The 26,373-nt window shown below is 50.9% G+C and overlaps 1 protein-coding gene across 11 annotated transcripts in view; it reads right to left on the bottom strand.

Moving 5' to 3' along the window:
* The window catches only part of LOC140206167 (BRD4-interacting chromatin-remodeling complex-associated protein-like), a 177,252-nt gene that overhangs the window by 52,520 nt on the left and 98,359 nt on the right, over positions 1-26,373 (bottom strand). For 8 of the 11 annotated variants that reach the window (XR_011888081.1, XM_072274419.1, XM_072274417.1 and 5 more), the window contains 4 exons: positions 23,753-23,795; positions 22,108-22,173; positions 17,266-19,146; positions 9,879-10,115 (listed from right to left, as the gene is read on the bottom strand). Coding sequence is in view for 10 of the 11 variants with exons in the window: in XM_072274419.1 (XP_072130520.1) it covers positions 9,879-10,115; positions 17,266-19,146; positions 22,108-22,173; positions 23,753-23,795 (2,227 nt within the window). In the remaining variant the exon portion in view is untranslated. The remainder of the gene's footprint in view (positions 1-9,878; positions 10,116-17,265; positions 19,147-22,107; positions 22,174-23,752; positions 23,796-26,373) is intronic. The other 3 variants (XM_072274426.1, XM_072274427.1, XM_072274424.1) reach the window with 2 other exon arrangements.

The following is a 26,373-nucleotide window of genomic DNA, read 5'->3' as shown; positions in this document are numbered from 1 at the left end:
CCCAGTACAATAATGGACTCTTCACGGCACAATCTACCTCGTTACCGTCTATCTGCACTGCACTTTCTCTGCAGCCGTTACATTTTGTTCTGCTTTCTGTTATGGTTTTAACCTTGCTCTACCTCAAAGCACTGTGCAATGATCTCAACTGGTCTGAACAGCGTGGAAGACAAGCTTGTCACTGTACACTCGGTATATCTGACAATAACGAACCAGTTCCAATCCCACACACAAAATGCTGGAGGAGCTCAGCAGGTCAGGCAGCACCCGTGAAGAGAAATGGACAGTCGACGTTCTGGCCGAGACCCTTCATCAAGACTGGAAAGGAAGGGGGCAGAGAGGCCAGAAATAGAAGGGTGTGGGGAGGGGGAGAAGCGTGAGGGGTGTGAGAGGAGGATCTGGGTGAGGGGGGAGAAGGTCAGAGAAAATGGGAACAATGTGAGAGCCTAGGAGGTGGGAGGTAGGAGAGGCAAAGTGCTAAAGGGAGGAATCTGACAGCAGGAGACAGTGGGACATAGAATAACATGAAAGAGGAGCACTCTATGTGTGTTTTGTTTCTGCATTCCAGCATCGCAGTCTCTTGGATCTCCACGGAACCACTAGAAAGACCCTGATGGAAACAGGCCATTCAGCCCACTTCTTTTTGCTGACCCAAGTCACCTACCTGAGCTAGCTCCACATGTGTGTATTTGGCCCATATTTCTGGACTTTTGCTCCCCTACGTATCTGTCCAAACATTGCTTTACTAACAGCTGCCTATAATAAAGTGGAAAGAGTGAGAAATTTCAAGTTCCTGGGTGTTACTATCTCTGAGGACCTCATATAGCCATGATCTCTTCTCGCTGCTGCCATCAGGTAGAAGGTTCAAGAGCCTCAGGACTCACACCATCAGGTTCAGGAACAGTCACCACCAGGCTCTTGAACCAAAGGAGATAACTTCACTCATTTGCCCATCCATTGAAATGTTCCCATGACCAATGATAATCCCTTTAAGGACTCTTTATCTCATTATTTCATGTTCTTGTATAGATATTGCTACTTATTTATATTTGCCTTTACACAGTTTGTTATCTCCTGCACTCTAGTTGATCTTTCACTGATTCTGTTATAGTTGCTATTCTACAGACTTGCTGACAATGCTTTAAGAGAATGAATCTCGGGGTTGTATATGGTGACATAAATACTTTGATAATAAAATTTACTTTAAACTTAATAAAAACAATATTAAGGTTTTTGTTGTTCAAAGCTAGGATGTTTCTGTGAGGAATGAGGTGTCAGATCATCGGGCAGCGTGTGAAGATCCTTCTACACACGGTCCCATCGGACACTCACAGGGCTGGTCATATCTCAGTTACATCTGCTCTCAGTTAGAGAACCAAAGTTTATGGATTCATATCCTTGTTTACAAATCCCTACCGGACCACCTTCTTTTGCCTCTGGCACTTGCTACAGTCCCTTAAGGTTCAAAACATCTTCTCACTTCCAACTCTGGCCTTGATTTCACCCCGAAAGCTACTGCTTCACCAGTGGTACCCTCAGCTGCCCAAACCCTACGACTGCTCACTGCCTTTACAATGACCTTGAGATGTCTCCGACCCAATACTGTGTGGCTCACGATGTTCAGTTACGTTCTGGGTGCCGTGTACATGCACAATAACCAGCGGGGAGAGAGAAAATAAACTGAATTCAGAATTAGTGGCAAATTTCCTTGGCTATCGGAAGGATCCTGATAAAACAAATGTTCGTTAGTAAGATCGTGTTCATGATTTGCAAAAAGCACAGATCCCACTGTTTGGACTGACACACCACAGGACAAACATGCATGCATTTCACACTGCAGGGTGCTGGTCAACACCAGCTACCCAGCCGAGGCGGTTGGGTTCAGTCTCGAGGGTTAGCCATCTGGGGTGAGAGACCAGGGTTGTTCATCTCTCTTTTTTTTTTTGATTTTTCTGCCTGGAAGGGAACATCGTCTACGCATCTGCCAACTGATTACCCTGGCTAGGACTGGCTCACTCTGCGGCTCACTGGTAGGAAGGGAACAAGCAAAGGCAACTGTCCTCAGACCTGATTGAATTCCCTGTGGGTGCTCTGTTCACTTTTAACACACACACACACACACACACACTCACTCACTCACTCTTACTTACTCGGATCTAAAGCCAACGTAACACAGTGCAAGGAGACAGGACTGAAGGAAGATAGAGCAAACAGCAGCTTTAAGCCAGAAGCAAGAGGGAAGATAGAAAGGCCACTGGTGGAGATGGGTTCTGTGTGTGTCTGTCTGCATTTCTATGCATCTCTGTGTGGTGTCTGCGTGTGGGGAGGGGGAAACAAATGGGTGCGAAGGGCGTTTTGTGTGGTTGGTGTGAACCGCACCTGTCCACTACACACCTCAAGCACCCCAGATTTGGTGGGCATCCATTGGCACTGCCAGCCACACAGTCCAGGAACAAGAATGCTGAGGGGTTGCTGGACACCTGTCACTCACATCCCCATCCCCCTGGGTTCCAAGATCACTCAGCCTCTGCAACACTGTCCGTCTCTGTAACCTCCTGCTTAACCCCACCCCCAAGGCAGGTGGGGAAGGTGCAAGTCACAGGCCACAGCTATCACCGAATTGCTCTCTGACCACGTAATGACGTAACTCCTACTTCCCCCAACAACACCCTGTACCTGACTGTCCCACTGCACCACGTGGCATTGCCGGGGCCACTCGGCCCACCTCTGCACCAGCATCTTTACTTTCCAACTAGGCTCAACCAATCCCACACTTCCCTCGGACACCACCCGTCCAACCTGCTTCCTGCAGCATGTCTCAGCTCACAACCACACCCTGCGTAACAACAGACTCACAAGATCTGAAGTAGAAGTGGAGAAGGCCATTCTGCCTCTGTCTGTGCCTAGCCATTGTGACAGATGGGCAGATCTGGGGGGGGGGGGGGGGTGGTGAGAACACTTCACCCCCCCCACCCCCGCCACTGACCTAATTTCTTTGGTAATCTAAGAATCTATTGATCTTTGACAGTGACTGAACTTCCCACAACTCTCTTTGATAGAAGATTTCCAAAAATTTAGTTCCCTTGGAGTGAAGATGTTTCTTCTATTCTGTCTAGATTCCTTTGACTGAACACTTGTTTCAAAACTGTGATCCTTGATTCTCGACTCAGTGAACAAGGGAAACAGGCCTCTACATCCACCCTGTCCAACACCCTAATAATACTGTATGTTTCACTGAGATTGCTCTGCATTCTTCTGAAGTCAAGAAGAATGACTCTGTCTAGGTTAGGCTCTGTCTAACCTCTCCTCTGAGGGTCCTTCCTCCTCCTAAAAATCAATCTGACGAACCTCAAAGTCATAAAAAGTACAGCACAGAAACAGGCCCTTCAGCCCATCTAGTCCATGCCGAAACCACTTAAACAGCCTACTCCCTTTGACCTGCATCAGGACCATAGCCCTCCATATCCCTACCATCCATGTACCCATCCAAGCTCCTCTTATACATTGAAATCGAGCTCACGTGCACCACTTGTGCTGGCAGCTCGTTCCACACTCTCACCATCCTGTGTGTGAAGGAGCTTCCCCTCATGTTTCCCTTAAACTTCTCAGCTTTCACCCTTAACCCATAACCTCTGGTTGTCGTTCCACCCAATCTCAATAGAAAAAGCCTGCTTGCATTTACTCTATCTATACCCCTCATAGTTTTGTATACTTCTGTCAAATCTCCTCTCAAACTTCTACGTTCGAAGAAATAAAGTCCTAACTTATTCTATCTTTCCTTATAACTCAGGTCCTCCAGACCTGATAACATCCTTGTAAATTGTGTCTCTGTACTCTTCCAACCTTATTTACATCTTTCCTGTAGGTAGGTGACCAAAACTGCACACAATACTCCAAATTAGGCCACACCATCGTCTCGTACAACTTCAATATAACACCCCATCTCCTGCACTCAATACTTTGATTTATGGAGGCCAATGTGCCGAGAGCTTCCTTTACAATTCTATCTACTTGTGATGGCACTTTCAATGAATTATGGAGCTGTAGTCCCAGATCCCTTTGTTCCAATGGACTTCTCAGTGCCCTAATGTTCACTGTGTAAGACCTAAGCTGGTTGGTCCCACCAACATGCTACACCTCACACTTGTCTGTATTAAATTCCATCAGCCATTGCTCAGCCAATTTTTCCAGCTGACCCAGATCCCTCTGTAAGCTATGATAGTCTTTCTTCCTCTGTTGCCTGGATGGGAAATCTGGCTTGGTCAGAATATTCTCACCATTTCTCCCCTGCCTTTAATTTTATACTCAACTCCTCCTGCCCTGAGGCCAGCAAGCCATCTTGCCACCCAGCTGTGTACGCTATCTGCAGGTTTTATCTTTGGTGCTTTACATACGAGGATATCAAGCTGTGTCTGAGCACCAACACTTCTCAGTCCCTCAACATTTAATTAAAGGAAGCTTCATTTTCCTAGTTTTCCCTGTCAGAAGTGGATATCTTCACACACTTCCACATTCTATCCCAAATGCCACCTCACCAATTTACGTAGCCTACCAGCACCCCACCATAAGATACAAAAGCAGAATTGGGCCTTTTGAGTCTGCTCTGCCACTCCATCATGGCTGATTTATTATCCCTCTCAACCCCATTCTCCTGCCTTCTTTCCGTAACTTTGACACCCTTACTAATCAAGAACTTAGCAACTTCAACTTTAAATATACCCAATGACTTGATCTCCACAGCTGTCCATGGCAATGAATTCCACTCTATGGCTAAAATTCTTCCTCATCTCTGTTTTAAAGGGGCACCCTTCTTATTCTGAGGCTGTACTCTCTGGTCCTAGAGACTCCCACTATAGGAATCATCCTCTCCATCTCCACTCTTAGGTCTTTCAATATTCAATAGGTTTCAATGAAGTCTCCTCTCCCCCCCCCCCCCACACACAGTTGCTCTAAAATTCAGTGAGTACAAGCCCAGAGCCATCAAACGTTCCTTATATGTTAACCCTTTCTTTTCCTGGAATTGTTCCCATAATTCTCCCCCAGATCCTCTCCAATATCTGTAGATATGGAACTGTAAGCTGCTCACAATATTCCAAATGCGGCCTTATAAACCCTCAACTTTATATCCTCCTCACAATCCACACTGCCTAGTCTTGGATACACTACACTTGATCTGCTCTTCCAACTACCCATATAGACTGTAAATATACGAGGGGCCCTGACACCAATCGCTGTGCAACTTCATTTGTCACAGTCCTCTAATCTAGAGACAACCTGCATATTGCTGTTCTAACTTCTGCCCAATTTGAGCCAGTATCTCCCAATTCCCAATTCGAGCCAGTATCTCACTTCCACATTTGTTGACCGACTCTGTGTGTACCTTGTCAAGGCCCTGATAAAACCCTAGTACATCACATTTGCTGGCTTGTCCTTTATGTAGCTTGCTAAAACCTCACAAAAAATCTAAGAGATGTGTCAATAATGATTTCAGTAATCCAACTAACCATATTATTTTTGTGAGTTCTGTTACACCGCTTCCTTAAAATGTTTTCCAGCATTGCTGGTGTCAGGCTAACTGCGCTGTAGTTCCACATTTCCCCTCTCCGCTGTTTCCTAAAGTAATTCACCTCTGCCTCAGGATACTGTCCTGGATGCTATGGAATGTGGAAGTCAACATCCAGTGAATCCACCAACCCCACAGCTACCTCCTTCAAAACCTCAGGATATCCTCCAGGACATGTGGTCCTGGAGATAACTGGAGATGAACTAAATCATCTTCCATCTTTATATAAAATCTGTATTAAAACCATTAGTTTCTAAAGCATCATTGACTATCCAAACAAGCTCTCCTTTTAAAGTTGAATGCAATGAAAGACCTCCCCCAAGAGGACCACAACCTCTTCATCTCCACTCTAAAACGCTGGAGCCTCTGGTCCTAGACTCTCCCATCCTCTCCATTTAGGGGACTCCATAATTAGAGGAGCAGACAGCTGATTCTGTGGACGTGAAAGAGATGGTATGCTGCCTCCAAGGTGCCAGTTTTGGGATGTCTGCGATCAGGTTATTATAAAAGGGTGGGTTGAACAGCCAGAAAGCATGGCACATATTGGCACTAATGACATACATAAGTAGGAAAAGGGAGGAGGTACTGAGGAGAGGATATGGGAAGAAAGCTGGGGTAGTAATCTCTGGATTGCTGCCTGTGTCACATGCCAGTGAGGGTGTCAATGGGGTGACCTGGCAGATCAATGCGTGGCTGAAGAATTGGCACGGGAGCAGGGTTTCAGATTTCAGGATCACTGGGATCTCTTCCGGGGAAGGTATGTCCTGTACAAAAAAGGTGGCTTACATCTAAACTCAGGGATCAGTATTCTTGAGGGCAGGTTTGCTAGAGATGTCTAACCTAACTTGGCAGGAGGGTGGAAACCACAGTGATAGCTTTGAGGGTGGGGCAGTTGGTACACAACTAGATGCAATGTGTAGTGAGATTGTGAGGAACGACAGGCAGATGACCCAGCAAAATTGCTGTCAGTGAGATGAGTTAAAGTGTAAACACAAAGAGTGATGAATACAGGACTGAAAGTGTTACATTTGAATGCACATAGCTTACGGAATAAGGTAGATGATCTTGTAGCGCAGTTGGAGATTGACATTGTGGGCATCACTGAGTTGTAGCAGAAAGAAGATCATAGCTGGGAGTTTAACATCCAAGGATACACATTGTATTGAAAGGACAGGCAGGTAGGCCAGAAAGGGTGGGCTGGCTCTGTTGGTAAAAAATGAAATCAAATCCGTAGAAAGAGGTGACATAGGGTCCAAAGATGTAGAATCCTTGTGGGTAGATTTAAGAAACTGCAAGGGTAAAAAGACCCCGATGGGAATTATATACAGACCTCTGAAGAGTAGCCAGGACGTGGGAGATAAATGTCAACGAAAGGTAGAAAACGCATGTCAAAAGGGCAATGGATAGTCATGGAGGATTTCAATATGCAGGTGTAGATTGGGAAAATCAGGTTGTATGCTTGACTACTATTGTCATGATATGTGCCTAGTTGTGTGTGTGGCCCGAGAGGAACACCAATTCATTTGGCTCTATTCATGGATATAGTTGAATGACATTTAAATTGGAACTTGGCAGAAAACTTTCAGTTTTGTCTTGGTGATTTCCTTCCTCGTAGGAGTTTAGTAAGAGATTAATTCCCATGTCTGACACTGCCCCTTCCCACCACTCTGATTATCACTTTCTCACCGGACGGAAGCACATCGAATCTGTACTTCATAACACTTAAGAAGTCACAGTTACACCAACAGACCCTTCGATCCAATGACCTTGCTGAGCAAAATGTCCTCCTCACCTAGTCTCACTTGCCTGTTAAAACTTTCCTACCTCGGAACCTCTTTTAAATATCGTAATCCTACCTGCCTCTGGCGGCTTGCTCCACACACCCACCCTCTGTGTGAAAATAGTTGCTCCTCAGCTCCCCTTTAAATCGTCAACCAATGTCCCCTTTATTTCTCCCCTCTCCCATCAGGCAGAAGTGAATCAGAATCACGTTTTTTATCACTGGCATAAGTCATGACATTTGTTGTTGATCTCCTTGTTATGGGCATATTGTCTGTCTGCACCTTCTCTGTAGCTGTTAAAACATTTTTCTGCATTCTGCTTTTGTTTTACCTTATAATAACTCAATGTGATGCTTGTTCATACCACTGGACCCAGTCTTCTGAGTTCCAGAGAGTGGAACTGCCCCAGTGAAACGGCCTTTCCACTTTAAAAACTCTCACACACAGGTTTCCCGCCATCGTCGGACACAATGGATAATCACCACCTCAATGCACTGTGTAATGATCTGATATGAATGAACAGTAAGCACGACAAGCTTTTCACTGAATCTCGGTACATCATTTCCAATTCCAAGACAATAAAGTTCGAAAGTATGTCCCACCAGGCTCAAGGAGAGCTTCTACCCCACTGTTATCAGACACTTGAATAAGATGGACCCATGACCTCACAAACTACTTCACCCTGTTGTCTAACACAAAGACTAAATCACCTATCAATGGGTACATCTTTTGACTGTGGGAGGAAACCAGAGAAACTTGTGCGGTCACGCGGAGAACGCACAAAGTCATTACAGATAGCGGCAGGAATTGAACCCGGGCCGCCAGTACTGTGAAGTGTTGTGCTGACCACTATGCAACAGTACCGCCCATCACCTTGGGCAGGGCACTCATCACTCACTGTGTAAATAAATCTTACCTCTGACATACCCCTCCACCACACTTTCCCCCCAAATTATGCCCCCTGGTATTAGCCATTTCTAGCCTGGGAAAAGTCTCACACAATCCACACCTCCTATCATCTTGTACACCTCTATCAAGTCACCTCTCATCCTCCTTCACTCCAAAGAGAAAAATCCTAACTCACTCAACCTTTCCTCATAAGACATGCCCTCCAATCCAGGCAGCATCCTGGTAAATCTCCTCTGCACCCTCTCTAAAGCTTCTACATCCTTTCCTTAATGAGGCAACCAGTACTGAACACAATACTCCAAGTGTGGTCTAACCTTTGTTAAGATCTTGCACCTCATTTCCACCTGCACTTTGTGACTTTAACACTTTATTCTGCATTCTGTTATTGTTTTACCTCGTACTACCTTAATGCACCGTGTGTAATCAAATGCTCAGTAAGGGTGATACACACGACAAGCGCTTCAGTGCACCTCTAGGCAATAACATGCCAATTTACCAATGTAGACTCCAGAAAACGACTGTGACTATCCACCTTACCTAAGCCCCTCGTGACTTTATAAGCCTCTTTTGGGTCATCCCTCGACCTCCTAACCTCCTGGGAAAATGCCTCAGCTATCCAGTCTCTCTGGAGATGGGGGCATGGTTCTGACTTTTTTTGACACACACTTTTAACCACATTCTTCTTATAACATCCACAACTGCCCACAGTGCCCCAGGTACAATCTCTCCAACGTGGTGGCCCAGTTCCTGTACTCAACGCCTATCCTACACCCCACCTCAACCTGACCCAGCTGGCTGTTTCCAAGATCTTTTGATTTCTGTCAAGTGGCCCTCAGTCCACCTCTCCTGCCTGCAGTCACGAGAAACCGTTTCCACAGGAGCAGGACTAGACCCCTCAGCTCATTGAGTCTGCTCTGCTCTTCCTTCATGGCTGATTTATTATCCCTTTCAACCCATTTCCTCATAACCTTTGACGTCCTGATCAATCAAGTACCTATCAACCTCCGCTTTAAATATCCCCAATGACTGCCTCCACTGCCGTCTGTAGCAATGAATTCCACAGATTCACCTCCCTTTGGCTAAAGAAATTCCTCATCCTTGTTCTAAAGGGACGTCCTTGTATTCTGAGGCTGTGCCCTCTGGCCCTAGGCTCCCCACTATAGGAAACATCCTCTTCACATCCACTCTGTCTGGGGCTTTCAATATTTGGGAAGTTTCAATGACAGGCCCCCTCATTCTTCTAAACTCCATTGAGTACAGGCCCCAAGCCATCAGATGTTTCTCATATGGGATGTCCTTCTATTCTGAGGTTTCCCTCATTCACTCTACAAAAAGTCCTCCGGATTTTGAACCATTAAAACTCCTGTCAGGTATTTCTGCACTTTGAGGCGAGCTACACTCCCTCACCCGTAAACAAGGTTGGAACACTTTCCATCGTGCACATCCACAGATCCAAATCTCCACCCGTGGCCCAAGCAACAATTTACTAAAGAGATCTTGACTTATCTTGTGAAGTTAGTATTTTCTGCAGTCCCAGAAACCCAGAGCAGGAGGTTTATTAGTAGAAGTGTCAAAGTGAGAGACGGGAAGGGGGGGGTGGGGGGAGACGGATGGTCTCAGACTACCTGACCAGCCAGAGCCTGCTGGAAGTGAGAGCCCGCCAAAGTGGGCAGCACCGTTTGTCCCTTGGAGTCTGGGGTTCCGGCGGCCGCCAGCCCCACGCTACTGCTGACAATCACGGACGCGGGCACACTGCTGGTGGTGACGGTTGGCGCTAAGCTGTGGGGTGGTGGCTGGTTCAAGCCTCGCTCCTGCTGAAGTTTGAGGGCTGCCTGGTAAAGCTGCTGTTGCTTCTCTTCCTGCTGGTAACATTCAAGACAAAGGTGTCAGCAACAGTGGGAGACAGCGGGAGACACGAGGGCGCCCAGCCAGCGGGAGAGAGAGAGAGCGGTGCTGAGCCAGTGGGAGGGGAGGCATGGAAGGCAAAGGTACCCATGGGGGGGTGGGGGGGCTGTGGGGTTGAGGGCAACTAGGGTGGGGGGGGGGAGAAAGAGAGAGAGTGATTGAGGTCAGCCAGGGTGGGATGAGGGGGATACCCACAGGGGTGAGTTTAACCAGTGTGGGGTGGGGTTTTGGGACGATCCACAGGATGGTGTGGGGAAGGGAGCCAGAGCCACAGGAGCTTCAGAGTTAGAGCACTAGCTCAGTACCACGGACTGCAGGACTGTCACCCCCCCCCCCCCCCGCCATCCTCGACACCCCTCCCACCACTCGGTTCCCTACACCCCTCTCTGTGACCCCTTAATTCACAACACTCCTCTCTGTGTGACGTCCCTATCCCTACACCCTCTGCCTCCAGTCCCTACAACCCTCCTCCTCTCTGTGTGACGTCCCTATCCCTACACCCTCTGCCTCCAGTCCCTACAACCCTCCTCCTCTCTGTGTGACGTCCCTATCCCTACACCCTCTGCCTCCAGTCCCTACAACCCTCCTCCTCTCTGTGTGACGTCCCTATCCCTACACCCTCTGCCTCCAGTCCCTACAACCCTCCTCCTCTCTGTGTGACGTCCCTATCCCTACACCCTCTGCCTCCAGTCCCTACAACCCTCCTCCTCTCTGTGTGACGTCCCTATCCCTACACCCTCTGCCTCCAGTCCCTACAACCCTCCTCCTCTCTGTGACCTGCTTTGGGCCCTACCCTCTTCACTTTCTCTGCAAGTCCCTCCATCCCCTACACCACTCCCTGTCTCTGTAACCCACTCCCTCCCCTTCACCCGTCTCTGTAACCCCTCCCATTCCTTACACCCCTCCCTGTCTCTGTAACCTCTCCCCGTCTCTGTAACCCCTCCCATCCCTTACACCCCTCTCTGTCTCTGTAACCTCTCCCCGTCTCTGTAACCCCTCCCATCCCTTACACCCCTTTGTGTCTCTGTAACCTCTCCCATCCCTTACACCCCTCTGTGCCTCCCTCCCCAGTCTCTGTAATCCCCTCCCATCCCTTACACTCCTTTGTGTCTCTGTAACCTCTCCCATCCCTTACACCCCTCTGTGCCTCCCTCCCCAGTCTCTGTAATCCCCTCCTCTCCCTATCTCTGTGACACCCTCTAGCCACGTTCCTCAGATCTCTATGCACCATTTACGGTTCAAATTGTCCCTTGTTTGAATGGCTTCCCCACAGTTTAAACTGTCTGTCCCCGAGCTCTGTGAATTCTGCCAGCTTCCATTCCCCTCAAGATGCTCCTTACAGCTGGCCTGTTCAACCAAGCCTCCTCTCAGGTGCCCGGGACTTCCTGTCTACCAAGGGACCATGAGCTCAAACTGTACTGAAGAGCAGTGTATTCCCTCGGAGTTCCGCTCGCCTCGTTATCATAAGGACATGAAGCTTTCGAGAGGATGCTGAGGAGGGTTACCAGGATGCTGCCTGGATTAGAGAGCATGTTTTGTGAGGACAGGTTGAGTGAGCTCGGGCTTTTTCTCGAAGAAAGATGAGAGGCAGAGGCAGATACATTAGGGATATTTAAGAAACCTCTACATGAAACGCTGTTGCAGGAAAGCAGCACTCAACATCAGGGACCCCCACCACCCAGACCAGAGTCTCTTCTCACTGCTGACACCAGTAAGACTCACACCACCAGGTTCAAGAAATCAGCCTCCTGAACCAAAGGGAATAACTTCACTCGGCCCATCACTGAAATGTTCCCACAACCAACAGACTCACTTTCAAGGAGTCTTCATCTCATGTTCAAGATATCTATTGCTTATTTACTTATTATTCTTTCTTTCTTTTTGTATTTGCACTGCTTGTTGCCTTCAGCACTCTGGTTGAACACCCTAGTTGGGTGATTTTTCATTAATTCTGTTATAGCTAAGTATTCTAAAGACCTGCTGAGTATGCTCACAAGGAAATGAACCTCAGGGTTGTATATAGTGATATATATGTACTTTGATAACAAATTTACTTTGAACTTTGAAACTCTTAAACGTTCCAACTGGCTGGCAGAAAAGTGGAGGTCCATGTAGGAGGGAAAGGTTAGGTTGACCTTGAAGCATAGGATAAAAGAACGCACAACTTCATGGGCTGAAGGCCCTGTACTGTGCTGTACACCTCTATGTTCTATATTCTAGTCTGCAGGTTGCAGAGATTCAGGTGAGTTGGGATGTGGGAAGGGAAATTGGGCACTTGGCCCACATTGCACACAGACACACACTCCTGCCCTGACTTGTTTGATCACCATCTTCTGCATTTGCCCACGGAATGAGCTGTCTCTCCCTACACCTCCTCTCTCGCCCAACCCTTGGGGCTCTGTATTGAGCTTGTTAGCTTTGTTCGAGATCTGAACGGCAGCTGTGATCAGTCTTGTGGAAGTAGTCCTGTCCCTGCTTGCTACTGGTGGTCCCAGTGAAAGAGGCTGGCAAGACACAGGCTCAGCGCCACGGTGAAGGCACGCCACACTGAGGCCCTCCATTGGTCAAGGCTGACTAATGATCTCGTAATACACAGGCCAGAGCAGTATGATATGGGGAGCAAACTGCTGCTCATGCAGCAGCCTTCTCCTCTCTAGGCAGCTTATGAATCCAAAGGAACAGCAAAGACCACTACAGTCAGCATTGAACTCAATGTAGAACCACTTCAGGGACTCCAGCTCCGTATTTTCCCCTCGGGGTTTACTCTTGAAGCCTTTGCCATGAGTGGGTATAGCCACAAGGCAGCGGAGGCTTGAGAAGAGAGCTTTCCTTCTCCAGCTGTGGTATTCTACAGTGAGCCAGCACAGGCGGGCCCCGATTCGAATCTTGCCCACTCAAATTCCTGCCCTGCAAAGAGTAATTGAGCATAAAGGCAGGGACTGTAGAAGGTGTTGGTGAGGTCCAAGCTGAAGGCAGATACAGCTTTTGCCTCATTGAGTCTAGAATAACTGGCATTGGAGGGAGCTCAAAGGTGCATTCGGTCTACTCCTGGAATGAACGCAAGAAATAGCAGGAGCCCATTCGGCCTCTCGTGTCCTCTTCGTAAATCACTAAGACATTTTTTTTTACCTCAGCACCGCTTCAGAATCAATTTTATTAGCACTGACATATGTTGCAAAATATTTCACGGTTCCTCAAGGTTGTCACAGCTGAGGAAGGTAGTGGGGATAAGCAACCACTAACTATTAAATGCTCCCAATGGAGGAGGAGGGAACGTCGACTCAGACCTTGAGAGGCCTGCGTCGGGCATTTTCATGCCTTACAAGGCGCAGATTGGAAGTCTGTGTGGGGCACCACTCCTCGCACAGACACGAGAGCAATGTGTGGTTAAGTGCCTTGCTCAAGGACACAAACACGCTGCCACAGCTGAGGCTCGAACTAGTGACCTTCAGATCACTAAACAAACGCCTTAACCACTTGGCCACGTGCCCAACACCAATGGTGTGCACCTCAAATAGCCTCCGACAACCAAGACCAGATCCTGGCCTTCTCGTGTGGCTTTGGGAGTAAACCCCGAGAGAAAGTCCAATGATGAGTTCAATGCTGATGGCAACTCCTGCGACGCGGTAGGTGTTAAAATGTATCTGTCTCTGCCGTTCCCTTGGGTTCATTGGATGCATGAAGCGGGGTAGCTTGCCACATGAGCAACAGCTTGCTGTCCATATCATACTGGCCTGGCCCTGGTATCCAGACAGCAAGGTGCAACGTCCATAGTCAAACCTGACTGATGGAGGCCACAGTTATCAGATATGTCTTTGCAGCAGCGATACAATCCAATAGATAGAAATTACCATAAATTACAAAAAATAAGATAATTCTGCAGAAGATGAATAATAAGGTAGTGTTCATGGGTCTATGGACCATTCAGAAATCTGACGGTGGAGGGAAAGAAGCTGTTTCTGAATTACTGAGTGCCTGCATTTTCAGGCTCCTGCATCTCCTCCTCGATGGTTGTAACGAGAATGAGGCATGTCCTGGGTAGTGGGGGTCTTTAATAATCAGTGCCACCTTCCTGAGAGCATTGCCCCCTGAAGATATCCTCATTGCTGGGAGGGTTGTGCCCACGATGGAGCTGGCTGCCTGCATCTATAACCAGCTACTGCGACTCTACCTTAAACCGGCTGGGTTCTGAGGTCTGGAATTCATTCCCAAAACTTCTCATTCTCTGACTTTTGGATTCCCCTTAAATCCTGTGGCTTTGACTATGCCTTCTGTAGTTGCCTCAACGTGATTCAGTTTGGGTTGTGTCTGATAGTGGCACTTTTGCAGGGTTCACCCCTTACCTCTCATTAATTTAAAAACTATAGACTGTATATCCCAAATACTGAGAGATGGAGCTTCCTCAGGGAATGCCAAAGATTCTCCATCTTCTGAGAGAAGGAATTCCTCTATCCTCAGCCAAGGAAAACCAACCCAGAGCTACAGAAATGACAACAAAAACTCCAAGGACCTCATCCCTGGAAGAGCAAAGATCTTCACCTAGATGTAAAGATGGGCTAACACCTGGACTTGAAAGACTAGCCGAAGACAGAGGATTCTGGCGAGCTGCTGCCCCAGTAGAGGTGACAGGCTGAAGAAGAATCATTTTATGGAAAGAATGCAGATCCAGAGGAACAGAGGGGCGATGAGGTGGATGCTGAGAGAGTGGGGCTTATCTAGAAGACAAGGCATGCTTTTGGAGTACGAGGTGGCCTATTTCAGAACTGAAGGGAGGGGTTGGAATTTAGTCTGAGGGTAGTACACCCTTTGAGTTATTGTGGAGGCTGAATATCTTCAAAACAGGGTGAATTTTGGTTTAAGGAAGAGTTGGGGGTTAGCAGTGATATAAGAAAATCAGCCCCGTTCTGAAGTAGTGACCATCCCTTTTGCCTCCTCAGACGCTGCCTGACCCACTGAGATTTTTTTAATTTTAGAGATATGCCACGGTAACGAGCCCTTCTAGCCCAATGAGCCCAATTACACCCATGTGACCAATTAATTGATGAGAATATAAAAGCAAGGACGTAATGCTGAGGCTGTACAAGGCATCGGTGAGGCCTCACTTGGAGTATCCTGAACAGTTTCGGGCCCTTATCTAAGTAAGTATGTGCTGACATTGGAGAGGGTTCAAAGAGGATCGTGGTAATGATAGTGGGATTGAAAGCCTTGTCATATGAAGAGCGTTTGATGGCTGGAATTCACACGAATAAGAGGTGACCTCATTGTAACCTATTTAAAGTCGAAAGGCCTCGATACAGTGGAGGTGGAGAGGATGATTCCCACGGTGGAGGAGCTTAAGACCAGAGGGGGGCACGGCCTCAGGACAGAGGAATATCCATTTGGAATGGAGAAGAGGAGGAATTTCAGAGAGTGGTGAATCTGTGGAATTCACTGCCACAGGCTGCTGTGGCAGGTAAATCACTGGGCAGAGGTTGACAGGTTCTTGATTGGTCAGGGCACGAAGGGATACGAGGAGAAGGATGGAGATTGGGGCTGAGAGGGAAAATGAATCAGTGGTGGTGAAATGGTGGAGTGGACTCGACGGGGCGAATGGCCTAATCCTGCTCCTCTATCCTACGGTCTCTAACCTAACAACCGGCAGCTCCTTGGACCGTGGAAGGAAACTGGGGCACCTGGTAGAAACCCATATGGTTATGCGGAGAACGTACAAATTCCTTACAGTCAGCAGAGGGAACTGACTCTCTGTCACTGGTGCTGTAATAGTGTTGCAACAGCCACTACACTAACACGTTCCTCCTGCCGTCTGCGTACAGCAAAGGGTTAGGAGGAACAGGCAGGAAAAGGCACAGTCAAAATGCCCAGTGTCTGGATCACGCAAGCAGGAGAGCAGAGAAACTCAGCCGGTCAGGCAGCATCTGCGGTGGCAAATGGTAGAAGTTGATGTTTCGGGTTGGGACCTTGGGTCAGCACGAGGGAGTGGGAGAGGGATGCTATGGGCTGGAGGTGAAGGGTAGAACCAGATTAGGAGAGAGGAGATTAAACCAGGTGCAGGGAGGTGATGGCATGGGAGGGCTGAGCAAAGGGAGAGTGGATCACCCCCCAACTTCCCACCTCCACGCTGGCTTGTGCGCATTCTGTCTCCTTCTTGGCTACTCAGGGGCCAACACAAATTGGGACTTCCCATCTTACACTTCAGCACTCATAACAGGAATGGATTTTTCCAGCTCCAATGGAGCGTGCAAGAGGAGAACATGGGACGGGAAAGGGGGGTGGGAGAGAGCACGGTATGGAAAAGAGGGGTGGGAGAGGGTGCGGGACGGGACGGGAGGGTGGGGGAGAGAGCGCGGGACGGGATGGGGGGGTGGGATAGAGAGCGCAAGGGAAGGGACCGGGGGATGGGGGAGAGAGCAAGGGACGGGACGATGGGGTGGGAGAGAGCATGGGACGGGACAGTGGGGTGGGGGAGAGCACAGGACGGGACGACGGTGGGGGGAGAGCACAGGACAGGACAACGGGGGGGGGAGAGAGAGAAAACGGGACGACGGGGTGAGAGAGAGAGCACGGGACGGGACAGTGGGGTGGGAGAGAGAGCACGGGACGGGACGGGGGGGTGGAGGAGAGAGCACGGGACGGGACAGTGAGGTGGGAGAGAGAGCACGGGACGGAACGATAGGGTGGGAGAGAGAGCACAGGACGGAATGGTGGGGTGGGGGAGAGACAGCACGGGACGGGACGGTGGGGTGGGAGAGACAGCACGGGACGGGACGGTGGGGTGGGGGAGAGAGCACGGGACGGGACGGTGGGGTGGGGGAGAGAGCACGGGACGGGACGGTGGGGTGGGAGAGAGAGCACGGGACAGGATGGTGGGGAGGGGGAGAGCACGGGACCGGTGGATGTTAAACTCACTGAAGCGCTTACCCAAGAGGAAATGAGATGTTGTCCTTCTCACCAGATCTGGACCCCTCAACAGTCACAAAGAAGGCAGAAGACATACAAAGGGGGAGCAGGAGGGGTTGTGGGAACAACGTGACCAGAAGGCAGAACCATCGCAGCAGACAGAGAGCGCGCGCGCGTGTGCTGCTCACGCCCAATGGGTATAGGACTCACCTGCTGGAAGAAGACCTGGGCAGTGTCCTGTCCGACGGCAGGCCCCGAGCCTTGCTGGGTGATGACGACCTTCCCGGCTGGGACAGGGAGGGCAACCGAGTTGCTGCTGCCGGCCTGCGAGAGCGTCTGGACGTGCGAAGGGGGAGCGGGGGCAGAGGCAGCCTGCACTGCCAGCAGTGAGGTCTGCCCGTTGCCCAGAGCAACCAGGCCACCGGGACCCTGCTGGGCAGCGCTGGCTGAGGCAGGTGCCTCCCCCGGGCCCAGCACGGCCGAAGCAGCCGCTCCTGCCTGCCCTGGCAGGGTCACGCCCTGGATGACGGCAGGCGCTGAGGCCTGGTTCTGTGACCCGAGCGACACAGGCATTTGGAAGAGGGCTGGCTGCCCCACCGGGCTGGGTTGCAACTGGATGGGGGCGGAGAGAATATGGGTGGCCCCATGGGCTCCTTGGGCAGCGATGACCTGGCCCAGGCTCAGCTGGCCTGCCAGGCCCTGCCCACTCAGGATGTGGGCCGGCAGGGCCTGGTTGGCGATGATGTGGGTGGCGGAGGGCTGGGCGCCCAGCAGCTGGCCTCCCACACCGGGCTGTAGGGCGGGCAGGGACTGGGGCAGGGACAGGCCATGGCCGGAAGGCAGCTGCCCCTGCAGCAGGAACTGGCTCTGGCCCTGCAGCACAGCCTGCGGAACCTGCTGGGGCTGGATGACGATGCTGCCCCCCTGCACGTGCAGGCTGAGGGGCTTGCCGAAGGCGGCAGGCTGGGCGGCCTGCTGGGGCTTGAAGACGGTCGAGGGGATGGTTTGGGGGAAGGCTGCCCCCGAGGCCGAGAAGACCACGCTCTGGGCTGGCTTGCTTGTCATAAAGGTCAGGTTCTGCTGGGCCTTGGGTGGCGGCGGGGGTTGCTGTGGGGGCTGGTGCGACTGCTGCTGCTGCTGCAGAGAGGGGGGAGCCTCGGCCTGCACGGTGAAGGGCTTTGAGCTTATCTGGAAGAGCTTGTGCTGCACCAGGCCCGTGCTAGGCTTGGGCTGGATGGGGGTGGGGGTGCGCTGGACCACCACACTCTGGGCCTGCATCACGGCCGGGCTGGGGCTGGGCCTGGTCACCCCGCCGGAAGCCCCGGCGAAGAGTGAGTTGCCATTGAGGGTGGCCGGGCCCGAGGCCTTCTGCAGGACCAGCCCCGCACTGGGCGGGGACACTCCAGATGAGGGGAGGGCCACCCCTGGCTGAGGCTGGGGCGGCGGCTGAGGCTCGGGGGCGGGTGAGGAGATGTAACTGACCCCCGGCACGCCGCCCACTTGTGTGGGCTGACCGGCCTTGGCGATGACCTGCTGCCCGGGCTGGTTGATAGCCATCAGCGGCTGACTGGACAGCTGGCCCACCACCTGGATCTGGCTGATGCCCAGCGCCCCCGAGGGGCTCCCATTGGGCAGCGGCTGTAGCGTCACGTTGCCCAGCCCCACCTGCTGAAGGAAGGGTTGCAGGCTGATGGCCTTGTTCACCACCTGGCCCCCCAGGGCCTGCGGCTGGATGAGGGCCTGCTGGGCCAAGACAGGGGGCGGAGGGGCCGGCTGCTGCTGCAGGCCGATCAGGTCGGCGCCGGCGGGGAAGAGCTGGCCACCGTCAGCCGACTGGGACGCCGGCTGCAGCGAGGGGAAGTGCAACGAGGCAATATCCAGGTCGGCGTCCTCCTCCAGCGACTGCTCCGTGATGTTGGCCTCCTGAAGGCTCTGCTGAAGGATGTCGCAGGGCTGCTCGGAGTTCTGCAGGTTGGAGCCGGACGGCGGCCCCAGGATCTCATCTTCGAGGAAGTCAAGGTCAACCGCGCTGGAGGAGCTCTGCGTGTGCCCGCTGTTCAGGTGGTTCACCGTCGCATCCTGGACGTTGAGCTGCAAAGACAAGTCCATCGGTCACTCCCCAGTTATTCCAGTCCCCGTGATTAAACAGCCCAGAAAGTCAGAAGGTCAGACAATTAGCAAATGAAATCTACTCAGAGGCCACTTTATTCGGTACACCTGTATACCTGCTTGTTAACGCAAATATCTAATTAGTCAATCATGTGGCAGCAACTCAATGCACAAAAGCATGCAGACATGGTCAAGAGGTTCAGAGCAAACATCAGAATGGGGAAGAAATGTGATCTAAGCGACTTTGACTGTGGAATGATTGTTGGTGCCAGATGGGGCAGTTTGAGCATCTCAGAAGCTGCTGATCTCCTAGGATTTTCACACACAACACCGATGAGCTACAGACTATGAACATACATTCAGTGGCCACTTTATTAAGTACAGAAGGCACCCAATAGTGGCCTCTGAGTGTCTGACTGTTGGTGTCAGATGGGGTGGTTTCAGGAGCTCAGAAACTGATCTCCTGGGATTTACTAATGCATGAGAGAGTGGCAGATGCTGGAATCTGGAGTAAAATATCAAACCGCTGGGAAAACTCAGCGGGTCAGGCAGCATCTGTGGTGTGGGGAAAGACACAGGCAAGGTTTTGGGCTGTGACAATGCAGGGTCTTGAGGTAGTGACACCAGATCTGTCAGGATCCAATGTCATGTGTTCTCACAACTGTCTAGCTGTTGCCAAGCTGGTATAAGATGCTTCCTGTGAAAACAGCTCAGCTCTCCGACTGTGAAAACTCATTTAGTCAGCAGGAAAGATGTGTCGTTTTATCATGGGTGGGGTTTAAAGAATCGAAAGGGCAGAACTGAGTGCTGTATGCCACCTAAAGCTTTGCATGTGCCATCTGCTTACCACTCCTGTTCCCTTGCTCGATGCGCTCCTTCAACCTTATTTACAACTTCCCTGTTGGTAGGTGACCAAAACTGCACACAATACTCCAAATTCGGCCTCACCAATGTCTTTTACAACTTCAGCGTAACATCCCATACTCAATACTTTTGACTTATGAAGGCCAATGTGCCAAAAGCTTTTCTTCTACCCATGACACCACTTTTAAGGAATTATGGATCTGTATTCCCGGATCCCTGTGTTCTACCAAACTCCTCAGTGACCAGTGTCCTCCCAAAGGGCAACACCTCAGATTTTTCTGCATGAAATTACTTTAATAAAAGAGTGCTTAACCTTTCTGTAGACGGCAGGGATATATTGTTCTGTAGGACCATGACGGGTCAGTAGGGTCAAGAGAGCTGGGCTCTAAATGGGTGAAGAACAGTGCGTTCAAAATTCAAAGTAAGTTTATTGTCATAGTGCATACAAGTCACCATATACAACCCTGAGATTTATTTCCTTGTGGGCATACTCAATAAATCTATAGAATAATAACCATAACAATGAAAGACTGCCCAGCTAGGGTGTTCAAACGGTGTGCAAAGGCAATAAACTGTGCAAATACAAAAAAAAGTAATGATAATAAATAAATAAACAAACAAATAAAGCGCTAAGTATTGAGTACATGAGATGAAGAGTCCTTGAAAGTGAGTCCATTGGTTGTGGGAACATCTCAACGATGGGGCAAGTGAAGTTGAGTGAAGTTATCCCCTTTGGTTCAGGAGCCTGATTTCCTGAACCTGGTGGTGTGAGTCCTGACTCTCCTGTACCTTCTTCCTGCAGGCAGCAGTGAGGGTCGCCGACGGTGGGCGCTGAGGGTCGCGGACGGTGGGCGCTGAGGGTCGCGGATGGTGGGCGCTGAGGGTCGGTGATGATCGGTGGTGATGGTCGCTGACGGTGGGCGGTGAGGGTCGGTGACGGTGGGCGGTGAGGGTCGCGGACGGTGGGCGGTGAGGGTCGCGGACGGTGGGCGGTGATGGTCGCTGACGATGGGCGGTGATGGTCGCTGACGATGGGCGGTGATGGTCGCTGACGATGGGCGGTGAGGGTCAGTGATGATCGGTGGTGATGGTCACGGACGGTGGGCAGTGAGGGTCGCTGACGATGGGCGGTGATGGTCGCGGACGGTGGGCGGTGATGGTCGCTGATGGTGGGCGGTGAGGGTTGCTGACGGTGGGCGGTGAGGGTCGCTGACGATGGGCGGTGATGGTCGCGGACGGTGGGCGGTGAGGGTCGCTGACGGTGGGCGGTGAGGGTCGCTGACGGTGGGCGGTGAGGGTCGGTGATGGTCGCGGACAGTGGGCATTGAGGGTTGCGGACGGTGGGTGGTGAGGTTCGCAGACGGTGGGCGGTGAGGGTCGGTGATGATCGGTGGTGATGGTCGCTGACGATGGGCGGTGAGGGTCGCTGACGATGGGCGGTGATGGTCGCTGATGATCGGTGGTGAGGGTCGCTGACAGTGGGCGGTGAGGGTCAGTGATGATCGGTGGTGAGGGTCACTGATAGTGGGCGGTGAGGGTCGGTGATGGTTGCTGACGGTGGGCAGTGAGGGTCGGTGATGATGGTCGCTGACGGTGGGTGGTGAGGGTCGCGGACGGTGGGCGGTGAGGGTCGGTGATGGTCGCGGACGGTGGGTGGTGATGGTTGCCGACGGTGGGTGGTGAGGGTCGCAGACGGTGGGCCGTGAGGGTCGCCGATGCTGGATGCTGCTTTCCTACACTCTATAGACATACTCAAAAGAGTGGAGGGCTTTATCCACGATGGACTGGCCTGTAACGAAGCCAGTCAATATACTCTCCACTAGTCATCTACAGAAGTTAGGCCCCCTCTTGCCCAGATTTTTCACCACTGTAACAAATGACCCAGGAACCTACTCGTGGAAGGGGTCTGTAAAGCGGAAGGGATTTTAGGAAGAAGCTACAGAGAGAGACCCCACAAGAGAAGCAGGGTTGTTTGTTGAGTGTTTGGCATAGTCCATGCCTTTCACCTGCTGCGTAAATGTTTAGCTCAGGAGAGGTCACAGTGAAGCAAGAGGCAAGGGGGCGGCAGGCAACACTTACAGATGCGTCGGTGAAGAAAGCACTGGCCGGGTCTGTGCTTGTGTCGAGGAGATCTTCACCATCAAGCTGTTGATTGAATCAGAAACATGTTTAGAGGTGTTATCTGCAGCCACAGTCACCCGATCCAGGTTTACTGGACCAGTCGTGGAGATCCCTCAAAGAGCACAGCTTCTCAACAGCAAGAGCAGAGGGGAGCTGGAGATGTGACCTGGATACAGAAGACAGGGGACTCCGGTCAACACAGCTCAACAGTGGGCAAAGATCCGTGTTACGCACCGCTCTCACCATAGCCCAGGGCAAGTGCAGAGACCAGACTGCACCAGCTAATCTCATCATGCACACAGACTGGGCAGTGCATTGGCACAGTGTGTAAAGCCATCTCCTCACAAAACTTGAGACTTGGGCTTCAGTCCCAGTCTCCGACACTCTGTGTGGAGTTTGTACACTCTTCCTGTGACTGCTTGAGTTCCAATCCGGTTTTCCTGACAACATCTCAAAGACCTGGGGGTTGGTGGGTTAACTGGGCTGACTGTAGCTTGTCCAAGGATCTGGGGGGGGGGGGGGGGGCGCAGAAGGAGCTAATGGAAAGGGGGGGGAGAATGGAGTGCTGTTAGTGTGAATGAACACTTGTCGATCAGCACTGATGCGACTGGCTGAATGGCCCATTTCCTGGTTACATCTCTCCATGATTTAACATTACTGGCGGAATCAGTATTAACCTGAAGGAAGGTTACAGCAGAGGTGAGGGGATGCAGAGGGGAGGGTGCAGATAGAGGTGGGGGGGTGGGCCTAGATAAAGGTGGGGGAGGGTGTGGAGAGAGGTGGGGGAGGGTGTGGAGAGAGGTGGGGGAGGTGGGGGTGGGTGTAAATAGAGGCGGGGGAGGTGGGGGTGGGTGTAAATAGAGGCGGGGGAAGTGGGGGTGGGTGTAAATAGAGGCGGGGGAGGTGGGGGTGGGTGTAAATAGAGGTGGGGGAGGTGGGGGGTATAAATAGAGGTGGGGTGGGTGGGGGGTATAAATAGAGGTGGGGTGGGTGGAGTTAGAGGTGAGGGGAGGTGGGGTAGTTTGGGCCAGAACAACTGTGGGGCCACAGACCAAGATAGCCGCCACGGGGGCGGGGGGGAGAGGGAGTGAAGGCTGCTGGGGGGGGGGAGGGGAGGGCATGACGGCCGCAACGGGGGGTGGCAGGTAGGGGAGGATGTCACGGCCACCACAGGGAAGGGAGGTCCGGACACGCATTAGGAAGGATGTCAAGGCATGCAGGCGTGTGGCTGGGACTCTGAACTACTGTGGATGATACCGAGAACAAACAAGAGAAAAACTGGTTTAGCTGGAGCAGGTTAGGAATAAAGTCATGGATTTAGAATGGGTGGCTCGGGAATGGAAGTGGGGAATGATTTCACAAGCAGGTTAAGAGAGGGGCACTGTACCCACAGTACAACCTGGCACTCCTTATTGGACAAACATTGGGAACAGGAGGGCTGATTCAGTCAGTCATAAATAGGGCCTTTCAAGCCAAATGGCCTCTTAAGTGCCATGGGACTGTGACCTCTAAGTTTACTCCCAAAGTTTGAGACTGGGACACGTGAGATTTTAGAGCATCGAAGAGAGCCAATACAAATCCCACATCAGCAAGTCAGTCTTACCTGGTCTGAACCGTGCAAGAAGTCATTTAGAGCCTGGGGGTCACTGTGAGGGGGGGAGAAAATACATTTTAGGAATGGCTACAGGTTCATCTGATCAAAAGCCGACAAAACAACAAGGACTGGGATGGTGCAGATCAAACACACGTCTTACACCACCCAGTCCTCCCAATGATGGACATGCAGTGTGTGAGGGAAGCGCTCCCCCCTCTCAAACGCACAACCTCCTCATCCTGATGGGACAAACAGGGAAACTCGGACTTGGAAATGTATCATCCCTTCACCACCAGTGGCCCCACACCCTGAGACTCGTCCCCAACAGCACCCTGGCAATGTCTTCATGTGGATGGCTGTGGCCCAAGGTCATTCAACAGCACCTTTTCAACCAGCAATGGGCTGATTTGATGTGAACTATTAAGTCTCTGTCTTTGTCTATCCACCTCCCTTTCTCCCCCTCTGCCTCTCTCCACCCCCCTTCCACCTCTCTCTCTTCCTCCCCCCTCCACCTCTCTCTCTACCCCCCACCCTGCCAGACACTGCCTGATCAGCTGAGTGTTTCCATTCCTCTCTGATTTCAGATTTCCCGCTGTTCATGGTTAATATACGCAGACATCAGCACATGAAGCCACTCGTAATGAAAGAAACCTCAAGCACACCAGACAACATCAGTGGACACATGAAGTGGGTTAACCGCTGAGTCACTCAAAACCTGGTAACGATCAAAGCCACAGCTGTACCCGAGAGTTTCAGTTAAGGGACAGTCACAAAAATAACCCTGTGTGTTATTTAACAAATCATTACAGCGAATTTAAAAGCAGGCCAGATAAAGGACAAGAGATTTGCAAGGCCGTGGTTTTGCACACTATACACGTGGGTAATCCTTGTCACAAATAACCAGAGCAGGCAACAGAATCCAACCACAGACACTAGAACTGCCAGTGTGGAGATCGGGTGGGGCAAGCCTCCTTCACTGGAGTGTTCGGTGGGTCTACTCCGTGCACTGCGTGAGCAGAGAGCTTGTGACCTCTATGAGCAGATCTACAGACTATGCGTCACCTCAGGATGACAAACCATGCGTCCTCCACTTCTACTAACGCTGGAAAAAGTATACCCATCCTCGTTACTATTCAGACCAACTGGCCACATTAGGTGACTTGCGGCGGTGTGAAACTGCCAAATCCTGTCTGCTGGAACCCAGCAGGCAATGGGTGGGGTGTGTGCTCCCGGACAACAGCAGCATGGCCGACCAACCAGAAGCCATCACCATCTGAGATCAGGCTAATTACCGGATGCAATTACCCCGACGACTCTCCACCTCTCCAAACCACAGTCCCAAAACCCTCCTGCACATGGGTTGCTATGATCCCTCCTTATAATTGCCAGTTCTATATGCAGGGAAAAGGGTGGGAGTCGGGCAAAGACCATACAGTCATAGAGCACTACAGAAACAGGACCTTCGGCCCATTGAATCCATGCCGACCCGGTCTTCTGCCTAGTCCCAGTGAGCTGCTCTGGGACCACATCCATCTACCTATCCAAACTTCCTTTATATGTTACAATGGAATCTCCATCCACTACTTGGGCTGGCAGCTCGTTCCACACTTGCAGCACGCATTGAGTGAAGAAACTCCCTTTAAATATTTCACCTTTCATCCCTTATCCTAGTTCTGGTTTTGTCCAACCTGAGGGTAAAAGCCTACATACATTTACCCTATCTATATCCCTCAATTTTGAATATCTCTATCAACTGTCCCCCTCATTCTCCTACACTCCAGGGAACAACCCTTTCCCTCCAACTCTTTAAATATTATTGAGATCACTCCTGTAGGTAGGTGACTAGAACTGCACACAATACTCTAAATTTGGCCTTTTGCATGCTGTATGATGTGGGTGATTATGGTCTTTCAATGACCGTGATTATTCTTTGCAAATTTTTTTCACAGAACTGGTTTGCTATTGGATCGACTGGGCTTATACTCGATGGAATTTAGAAGATTGAGGGGGGATCTGATTGAAACGTATAAAATCCTAAAGGGATTGGACAGGCTAGATGCAGGAAGATTGTTCCCGATGTTGAGGAAGTCCAGAACGAGGGGTCACAGTTTGAGGATAAAGGGGAAGCCTTTTAGGACCGAGATTAGAAAAAACTTCTTCACACAGAGAGTGGTGAATCTGTGGAATTCTCTGCCACAGGAAACAGTTGAGGCCAGTTCATTGGCTATATTTAAGAGGGAGTTAGATATGGCCCTTGTGGCTACGGGGATCAGGGGGTATGGAGGGAAGGCTGGTACAGGGTTCTGAGTTGGATGATCAGCCATGATCATACTGAATGGCGGTGCAGGCTCAAAGGGCTGAATGGCCTACTCCTGCACCTGTTTTCTATGTTTCTATGTTTCTGGGTAGTGTTTTTACAAGATGGGTGACCCCAGCCATTATCAATACTCATTAGAGACTGTCCGCCTGGTGTCAGTGGTCACATGACCAGGACTGGTGATCTGCACCGGCTGCTCATACGACCATCCACCATCTGATCCCATGGCTTCATGTGACCCTGATCGGTAAAACAACACAGGATGCAGAATAAAGTGTAAGAGCTACACGGAAAGTTCAGTGCAGGTAAACAA

Source organism: Mobula birostris, chromosome 12 (assembly GCF_030028105.1).
Source record: "Mobula birostris isolate sMobBir1 chromosome 12, sMobBir1.hap1, whole genome shotgun sequence".
Lineage (NCBI taxonomy): Eukaryota > Metazoa > Chordata > Chondrichthyes > Myliobatiformes > Myliobatidae > Mobula > Mobula birostris.
This window is presented reverse-complemented; position numbering and strand designations above follow the sequence as displayed.